The sequence below is a fragment of the Merops nubicus genome, unplaced genomic scaffold (genome assembly GCF_000691845.1).
Source record: "Merops nubicus isolate BGI_N331 unplaced genomic scaffold, ASM69184v1 scaffold15038, whole genome shotgun sequence".
Taxonomy (NCBI): Eukaryota; Metazoa; Chordata; class Aves; order Coraciiformes; family Meropidae; genus Merops; species Merops nubicus.
The window spans coordinates 12,750-22,650 of record NW_008625227.1 but is presented as its reverse complement, the minus strand read 5'-3'; the positions used below and the strand labels follow the sequence as shown (position 1 = coordinate 22,650).

Genomic DNA, 9,901 nt, shown 5'->3' with positions numbered 1-9,901 from the left:
GTTTGCCATAAAAGAGCTCCAGTTTAGCCTTGCCACTAAAAGTGCCTTTACATAAAATGGCACACAGGGAAAAACAAGTAGGAGGAGAGTCTTTTTTGTCAAAGCAGACTTAGCACATGCTTCCTTCAAGTGGCCTAAGTCCCTCTCTGGGCATAAACCCTCCCAGGTGAGGGGGAGGCTCACAGCAGAGCTAACATATAAATAGAGACAATGTTTATTTTGATAAAGAGATAAATATGGTTTTTTTCTTGTCCATTTTGCTTGGAATCTACATTTTTTTTGCGGCAGGCCAGCTTGTGTGACCTTCTGGCTGATCTCAATGTGTGTTGCAAAGGCCCAGGTGTGAACAATTGTTAGAAAATTACAACTCACCCTTTCTCCTTTCTCGTTGTGATTTCTCAGGTATGGGTAAGTTGTGCCCATCTTTAGCAAAGACCCAGCTCATACTCCAAGTCTTTGAAGAAGCCACAGTAGTGTCTTTGAAGTCTTTGAAGAACCCACAGTAGCTACACAGAAGTATCAGCTCCTGTCTGAAAGTTTAAAAATGATCCAACTTGAATATTGTAAAATCATGTAGAACATCAAGACAATGAAATGTAAGGTAATAACTCGTTACCTTGCATAAGATATTCCAAAGAGACTGAACTCCATCATACCTAAAAGAAAAAATAATTCCGTTTTGCCACCTTTGGTATGCTGGTGGTTACATAGATAATATATATCATAATGCTGAATGAGAGGGAAAAAAACAAATTCACATTAGTTTCTCTAATGCACCATATTTTCCTTCCTATTTTTTTCCTGGAGATGGGAGCTGGTTGGTCAGGATCAAGCAAAGAAATGAGTGGCAGGACACAAGACATCAAGGTGGCTGGTCCCAAAGGAATAAAAGATCTCCAAGGACCTGGTGCAGAACCAGATAAGAAAAGGAAAAAAAGGAACTGACCACTGATCATAGTCCCTGAACTAAAGTGCTTATTTCAGCTAAAACCACATGAATACTAAAAGTAAGTCAATGAAGGAAAAGAAATAATAACTGCACAGAGTGAATTGAATAGACATCCTTTTCCTTCTACATGTCAATATCAGATTTAGTAAGCCAATGTCCTCCCATCTTCCACTGCTGGGCTATGTGGAATGAGTGGTAACAAGCCCCCGCTCCTTGGTGGGGATCTGCAAGTCACTGACACTGAAAATAGACAAAAATACAAATTACAGAAGAAATATTACAGGAGAATTTATGACATAAAATCCTCTGGAAATAAACATAAAGTTTCAAAGCAAAGGGGAGCATTGTTGTATGGATGAACAGACCTACACCCATCCCAGTGCTTCTTATGACAGTTCACCATGATTCACAAGTCCACAGAAACTTAGCTGTATCAGCCAGCCTGTAGCTGGGAGGACAACTGGCAAACAAGGAGGTGCTAAAATACAAATTTCCAGCTCAACCTAAGGACTATGGGGAGGAAATACAAATGTAGCCCAATTTGCACATTTTCTGAGGGCTCCATGATGTCTTCAAGGGCATGTCATTCCTTTCTTCAAGTACCTGAAAACTCAGAAACTGTTGAATAATTTTACAAAACTCATACCTAAAACAAGTGAAGGGGAAATTAGAGGTGCCAAGACCTGCCAGTATAACACTAGTTACCATAAAGGTACTGGAATAAAAAAATAAGTGGTGGATCTGTAGTCACTTCAGAAACAGCAAGATGACATGATATCAACCTGAACTGACCAACAGGCATTTGTCTAGAAGCAAAAATGTTAAACCAGCTATTATCTGATCCAGGCAAGTAACTGGCCTTGCTGCTAAGGAGAGGCTGCCTGTGTCTGTGGCCATCTTGGCACTAGCTGACCTCTTGGTGTGATCACATCTGGCTTCCTCACAAGCAGAAGTGATTTCAAAGAGGTTAGTATCCTTCTGAGGATGGTGGGACTTCTCTTTCCCAATTAGAGGCTAAAACCTAGAGGGTGGGAAACGTACAGGTTCTTGGGTTTAGGGGACAGAAGGAAACAGCTAGAACCAGGCACGGACTGTCATGGACTATACAGGATGCACTGGCACTAAACCCCTATGGCCTTGCTCAGGATCATTGCTCTTGGGAGAGGAGACTACAGCTTGCCAATGACTCAGGAGTGTTTGAATGAGCTGGATGGAGAAATGATACACCAGTTAACACCGTTCCTCAAATAATTTAAAAAAATATTTAAATGTCATAAATAAAGACTCGGCCATTGCCACAAAGTACCTGCAAAGACAACTGAGTAAGTTTTAGGGAAAAGAAAAATGAAAAAAATAACTGAGTTCAGGGGAATTTACGCTTCTCATTTTCTCCACCAAGGACTGTACTGTGAAAATACCTGTACCACAGGTAAACTGTACCACTGTACCACAGCAAAACACTCAACCCCAACACTAGTTAGAAAGCTGCACTGAGCAAATCGCATGGCTCTCCAGCACCAGCTCCACAAGAGCTGCCCCAACAGCGGCTTCACCATTATTTTTTTTTTTCCTACTGGATTTGCAGCTCTAGTGACCCTATAATTACAGCAAAAATACACAAGTCACTTAATTTACCCAAGTAATTAAACTAGACTAATGTGCTCGAATTATTTCTTCCATTCAAAAAAAAACCAGTAAGATTTCTAGTATCTTCTCCTTCTTTGTAAATGCTCTGGAAATTGCAGCTAAAATTTCAGCTGTCAAGAGAGTGCATGTTGGGTGTCGCAGTGGATAAAGCCCGAGTGTTCTACTGACTCGAGGTGCCAGCTCTCTGCTCCAGGACCAAACCAAAGCTGTGCCCATGAAATCCAATCGCTCATGTCACAAAGCCCAGATTCGTCTCCAAACAGTCACTGCAGTCACTAGTGAGGGGTCTACGCAAAAACCTCATTACTAAAGAGTCCTGTTAAGCCAATATCCAGAAGCTCCCTCTGTCTAATGGCAGAGAACTGAAATGGCATTGTTACATAAAAAAAAATGATGTTCACTTTGAAGTTACAGGCTTCTGTCAGTTTTACATGCACACAATCTTCCCATTTGGATGGTTTATTATTAGAATGAATTATTATTACAATACCCCTTCAGTTACACAAGTGCTCCTTCAGTTAGGACCAAAGAATAAACTGGGAGCTGAGAGAGAGAGATATTTTATAAATAAATAACATTTTCTATAAATTTCAAGTGTGAGCATGGCTGTATCAGCTCTGTAACATATCATAGTCACTTCTCTTGTGGCACCTCTCAAAACAGAAGGAAATACTTCACTACGTTTCTGTTCATCATACACAGAAACAATGGTGATATTCCTCTTAGTGTTAAATTATTGTCTACTCCAGTGCCCAAATCCCACGTGATCTGGCTGCGAGGAGAGGTGTCAGACATCCCTTCCTGGCCTCTCAGCAATTTTGCTCCTGCCCTGACTGGCAGCGCTGCGATGGCACCTTGCCCAATAGAACATTTACTCCCTCAGAAATTCAAGCAGCCTTGATATTTTCTTTATGGTAATATCCAAGTTACCAAGGGCTTTAAGGTCGTGACGACCTACAAAGAAACGCTGTTCTTTGCTTACTCGCTGAATGGAAAACGAAGCAGCCCAGATACATTATCGTTAGATCGGGCGTTATCTGAAGCAGGCTGGGCTGCTCCGCAGGAAGGAACAGATAACGGCATTTGCCTTGGAACTGAGAAAAGAAATCCTTAAAACAAAGCTTTATACATTTTGCATTTTAAAACTCAGCGTTTCTCCCTTTCACTACCACTGCATTTGTTTTAGAGGATGTTGTTAAGGATGCAGAGCATCACCCTGGGATGGCCTTGGTGGTCTCATAATAGAAACTTCTGCTAAAAAGGCAACGTGTTTGAATGCACTGGGAGAAGGAAGTGCTTGATGGTGAGTAATTACACCCAAATTAAACTATGTGAAAAATAGCACCATGGCCATCTTATTTCTTAATGCAGGTCAGCAATTCAGCCAACATCTACGAGTCCTCAGAACTGGTCTATGAAGAATTGCTCCCCAGCTCGATGAGCAATGAGTTTCTTTAGTACCAGACTTGAGTAAACTGTCTTTAAAACATACCTTGAAAATGGTGTCTGATCAGGGTCAGTGATGTGAAAGTTGCCAAACTCCAAATAAAGACTTTGCCTCCTTGCCTGGAGACAGTCAGTGATGCAGCTTCAGGCGTAGACACGCATGAGCAGGTGGGAATTCTTCTTCCAGCTGGCTCCAATTGCAGAAGGTATTTATTGCAGTGAAACCCTGGAAGCACAGCTTCAGCTCAGACCTGTGCAGACCCACCTTGTGAACATCCTTGAGTTGTGCCAGCTCATGTTATGTCAAAACAGGGTGTGCTCAGTTCCTCCGAATCCATATAAATGCACTGGGATGCTGAGCAGGTAGACATCTGCATGAACCTGTTCTGAACATGAAGGTGGTCAGCTGCAAATCCCAGGTCCAATGGAAGGAGGAAAATGAAACCAAGAATACAGCATCATCAGTGCTGTTTTTAGCTGGCAGACACATTTTTTAGTCTACTCCTTTTCTCTTAAAATATCATTCTTCAATAAAGGTGGAATAAAACTCCTAGAATTATCGATATAACTTAAATCACATGAAATGGGGATGTTGAAGAATTTGACACAGTTTAGAGACACAAAGTCCTCTGTGTCTCTTGGAGAGATAATTATAATTTTAAAATTACTATCATTGAATTTATTTTTGATTCTCTGTGTTGTGTGGTGTCAGAGGAGATATTGGTACTGGTGTGACAGGCAGCGACCTCCACTCCTAGAGCATGTGCACCTGTAGAAGTTGCTGCTCCTGAGAGGAGACGGAAAGAAACACACCAGCCCTATCTGCTACATGATGTTGCCACGTGGCTGGAGAAACTAATTGTGGAAGTACACCATGTAGATGTCCACCTACCTAACAGTCACGCTGCTGAGGAACACCAAAACAACCAGCAAGTGGATCAGGCTGCTAAATTGTTCCAGACAGACTTAGACTGGGAACATAAAGGTGAACTGTTCTTCAGCTTGGTGGACTCATGACACCTCAGGACATCAGGGAAGAGATGCAACATAAAGATGAGCTCAGGACCAAGCAGTGGATTTAATTATGGGCTACTGTACAGGTTACCCATGATTTTAAAGAATGCACCACAATCAAACAAGCTAAACGGTTAAAACCTTTGTGGTATGGGGGATGATGGTCAAAATATAAATATGGGGAGGCCTGGCAGACTGATTACATCACACTCCCTCAAACCTGCCAGGGTAAGTGCTATGTATTTACAGTGGTGGAAGCAACCACTGGATGGCTGGAAACCTCTCCAGTTTCCAAAAGTCCCTGTGGTGTATGAAAGGAATTTGCTGGGGAAAACTGTGGGGGTATTCCCTGCTTCAGACAAAGACAAACCCATCCATGGGGTTGCTTTCACTCAAGGGGTGGAAGCAACCACTGGATGGCTGGAAACCTCTCCAGTTTCCAAAAGTCCCTGTGGTGTATGAAAGGAATTTGCTGGGGAAAACTGTGGGGGTATTCCCTGCTTCAGACAAAGACAAACCCATCCATGGGGTTGCTTTCACTCAAGGACCTGGACATACTTGATGGGTGATGATGGAAGATGAACTACCATGTGTACCTCAAGGGAGTCTAACTTTGGGTGAGAATACTCGGTTTAAAGCTGTGTAATGTTAATTGTATAACTATAACATTGTTCACTAAGTGTATTTTACGGTAACATAGTGGTGATGACAAGAGCTAGTTTCATTGAATGGTGCCCAGTAAGCTCCAGAGGTGAACCATGGACATGAACCATGATGAGTTCCATAACATCTTTCCTGCCCTGAGAGACTGCTGTGATAGACGGAAATCCACACGCATAAAGTAAATGAATTTAATGAACTTTTCTGTAGAAAGAAATTATCATATAGTGGTGGGTATAATGTAAATGGTATGGAATAAGGGGTGGCATATCCTGGTTTGAGTTAGTTTTAGTTCTATTCAGTGATTTTACTTTTCACCCAAGTCTCTTCTAAGTGACTGCACCTTCTGAAGCTAACAGCAAATTTTTGCAGACAGTCTCTGCTTCTAGCAGGAATAACTCTCCATGCTTAGTTACTACCAAGGGTTGGGCAGTGCAGAAAGGCTCTTGCTTCTACTTCCTCCTGTGCAGACCAAGATCACTCTTAAGTCTTGTGCACCATGCTGGAGTGCAGTAAGTAAGAGGTGGCACCTGCAGGGAGGAGTGGCCAGGACAGATGACCCTAAACTGACCAAGGAGGGATTCCATCCCATGGACATCAAAGCTGAGGGATCACGAGGGTCAAGCCTCTTCCTCAATGGCCAGCATCCAAGAAGGACTCTCTCTGTTCCACCTTCAATCCCAAACCATGTGTTCCAGGATCCAGCTCCTGAATTTGGTTCCCATCTGCCATCGAGTCCAGTCTGAGACTTCCCCAGTGCCTGCTCCACAGCACCAGTGGTGATGTAATTCCCATCAGGGGGTTGGGCTTGATATTGATTTTGTATCTGTTTGTATATATTCAATTTTGTTATTATCTTCACTAAAACCATTTTTAGTTTTCTTTTCCAATCCTTATGTCTCTGTCCTTATTCCCTTTCTCTTCCCCCTTGGGCAGGGAGAGGGGTTAGTAGAGAGCATCTGTCAGTTGTCTGTTGTCCAACTCTGCCCTAACCCTTGATGCATTGAATCCCAGTTGTTAATTCCATTTTACTGTGTAGGATTTTCCCAGTTCAAGCTGAAATCCTCTTATATGAGCAACCTATAAATATTAAATAAACAGTTATTAAACACCACATTACAACCATTTTTCCTTCAGTCAGCAGAGATGCTGGTCCTCAGTAACATTTTACTACACAACAACTCACAAAAATCCCTGTCCTGAAACATTTGATGCAGTCTCACTTTTACCAACACACACAACTGATATTCTTGCAGATAAAATATTTCAAAATTAAGAACCTAAAAAAAAATGAGCCAGTACTAACATATTTGTTGCCCTCCTCCAATATGAAATAAAATCACAAAATTAATTCTCCTCTTAGAAATGAAATTTTTGCTACCTAACTAAACTTTTTGTTGCACTGAGGGTCTGATAGCAAAACTTAGATGCGCTTTCTCTGCAGGTGAACTGAATGTAAAAGTACTTTTGTTCTGTAGCAAAATACATGATACATTTTGTGGAAACAACATCAGTACAGAGTACTGTCCTCTGCAATACATAAAATAAAGGTAATCCAATTTCAAAGATGTTTACTTCCCATTTTCCTGTTACTGTTTTACCTTTTTTTCAGGATAATAGGTGATATTAAGTGGCTGATTTTCCACAACTTTTTGCTGAGATACAATAACTTCTGTTATTTTCTGCGATGCTCCCAATATCTTGATTTCTTCAAATTTCAAGTTGTTTGGATCAGTATAATTGCTGTTTAGAGCAGCTATTTGTAGAACATTCTGAAAAATAAGAGTGATCACATTCTTATGAAAAAAATCTGCCAACATTCCTCCTGATTTAAGAAGTTTTTCTAATTAGATTGTCTGACTGTAGCACAAAGTAAGTCAATACTTTTTTCTACCATATTAATTATTGCCTTGCCTGTTATCGTAATAATGCTTTTCTACCATGTATATAGTGTGGTTCATAATTATGGTCCAGCTTCTTGCTTCTGCTGTTTCAGAAATAAGAAAAGGCTGACACGTGTCTATGACAGGGCAGATAAACTCTACTCAAGGGTTATCTCACCATGTATTAACAAATGAAGCTTCATATTCACTTTTCTTGATATCAAAATACCTGTTCCTATTCAATTGAATTACTCATTATTAGATTAAGAGTCCAAACAGTGGAACTGTACCGTGGCTGGTACATATTCCAGTGTGTAACTTCCTTATTACTCTCCATATGTAAGTTCATGTTAATTATTAATTCAACATCATTACAACTGATGATTAGGCTACGAGAGCTTCAAATTCCAATAGTAACTGAGGTTTTTATCTACAAATGGTTACATGCTTATGTATCATTAAAAAATAATAATTTATGCGTGTTCTTCCCATTTCTGTTCCTTTGCTTCCACTCCCATTTCCCTATGGATTCTCTCACAGTTCCTGCCCTGTTGTTTCACCATGGCAAGGGAAAGAACACCTTCAGCAGATATTATTATTATTCAAAAAATATTGTATGACTTGGAATTCTTGTAGCATATCTGGTCAATACTGAACAGAAACACTAACTGGACTCCATTCTGACAGAGATTAACCCTCCTAAGGAAGGTTCAGTTTAAAAAAAATAATTAAAAAAAAAATTAAATCTTAGTCATGAAGTAGGTTCCATGGGTTCAGCCCAGGCATACACAGCTCTTCCTCTCACTCTTTGAAAACATTCAGCTTCAGTTTTACAGTGTACAAAGGTATTTTTTCAAATTTCTAATATTTCAAGAATGACAAACACTACATTCATCTCCTTTCTTACTCTAACTGCCACTGGTGCTTTATAGTTATCTTGTTCAATAAACATTGCTGCTGAATTTGTGAAAGGAAATAGTTCTTTACAGACTTGTATTAACTTGAGAGGAAAAGCCAAATAACTGATTTTTATCCCTATGAAATTACAGTAATTTGAACATGACTCCAACTGTGTCAAATATTTTGCTTCTCAGTAAAGCTTATAAGAGAATAGTAAGAAGAAAATTCTCTTTGATGATATTATTGATAAAAATAGAATCATTTAAAAGAAAATACTCACATTGGAAACTGTAAACTCGTAGTAAATGTAGGTTTTCCTCTCAATTGTCCCTAAAATGTAAAGACGGAAGTTACATCTGAAGTGCAGAAAGGAACAGCATTAAAAAGAGGACTGTGCCACTGATAGAGATAAATAAATAGCTAATTATTATTATAGACTGCAATGAGCAACTCAAATATTTACTAATTTTTCTCTGAGGAACCAAAATGTCTCTTTTTCTGTTTTCCTTAGGACAGTCTCCCAGGAGATCTAATTTTCTAGACTTTCCAGAAATTCATTGAAAATAGCTTTTCTAAAGGGCACTAATTTTTATTTTACTTAACTATTATTCCTTTTTAGCTTCCCTTAAATGGAGGTATATGTCCCAAAGTTAATCCTTTAAAAATACTGTGAATAAGTGCTTTTCATGTAAAAATGACAATATTATTTATCATCACTGACACAGAAGCACAACAGAGGAAATAACACATGACCAGGGAAAATAAAGATAAAAGGTGAATCAATCTGGCTATTTGTTTCCATGTATGAAATGAAAAAAATTCAAGCAGAGGCCTGAATGTTTTATTCTGGGAAATAAAATTTGAGAGTTAAAATAATAAAAGTGACTAGTACTGGTTAAACACATAATGTAGAGGACAAGGAATGGGAATGTAATTTTGACCCCCAAAAGAGGTTGTTGCTTTCATGGGAGTTGAGTCAGAGCCCTGGGTGCTGCACAAGTGAGGAGGTTGTGAGTAAGGATGAAGTGGCTTTTAGCAACTAGAGGGTAAACCAGAGAATCTAGACCACTTAAGTATGTAGAAGAAGGTGGTTAATTGTAGAAGATAGAGATAAGAGTGTACCAATACAGATACTGCCTGTAAGTGGACAGTGGTGATGTTTATTCTTCATCTGAATGAATTCATTTGACCTGAATCTTATCTTAAGCTAAAAGGTATGTGTGTTCTAAATGGTTTGACAGGAAGCAGCAGTGAGGTAAGCAGTATCAAGACCTGTTCCTCACAAAAGATGAGGCTGACAGGCCTTGGCATAATCCTGGTGACTGTCCCAAGGGAAACCAGATCTCCAGCAGCTTTACTAAAGGCCAGGTTGGCAACAGGACAACTAGAGCCCTACGCTCTT

At 39.8% G+C, this 9,901-nt stretch overlaps 1 protein-coding gene across 1 annotated transcript in view; it reads right to left on the bottom strand.

The window, feature by feature from the left end:
* Window positions 1–6,287: 6,287 nt before the first annotated feature.
* Window positions 6,288–9,901, bottom strand: part of LOC103778047 (sucrase-isomaltase, intestinal-like) — a gene marked incomplete at both ends in the record, with an annotated part of 15,827 nt that continues 12,213 nt past the window's right edge. Inside the window, 4 exons of the mRNA XM_008945615.1 lie at window positions 6,288–6,542; window positions 6,749–6,796; window positions 7,318–7,488; window positions 8,780–8,829. Coding sequence (XP_008943863.1) covers window positions 6,288–6,542; window positions 6,749–6,796; window positions 7,318–7,488; window positions 8,780–8,829 — 524 coding nt within the window. The remainder of the gene's footprint in view (window positions 6,543–6,748; window positions 6,797–7,317; window positions 7,489–8,779; window positions 8,830–9,901) is intronic.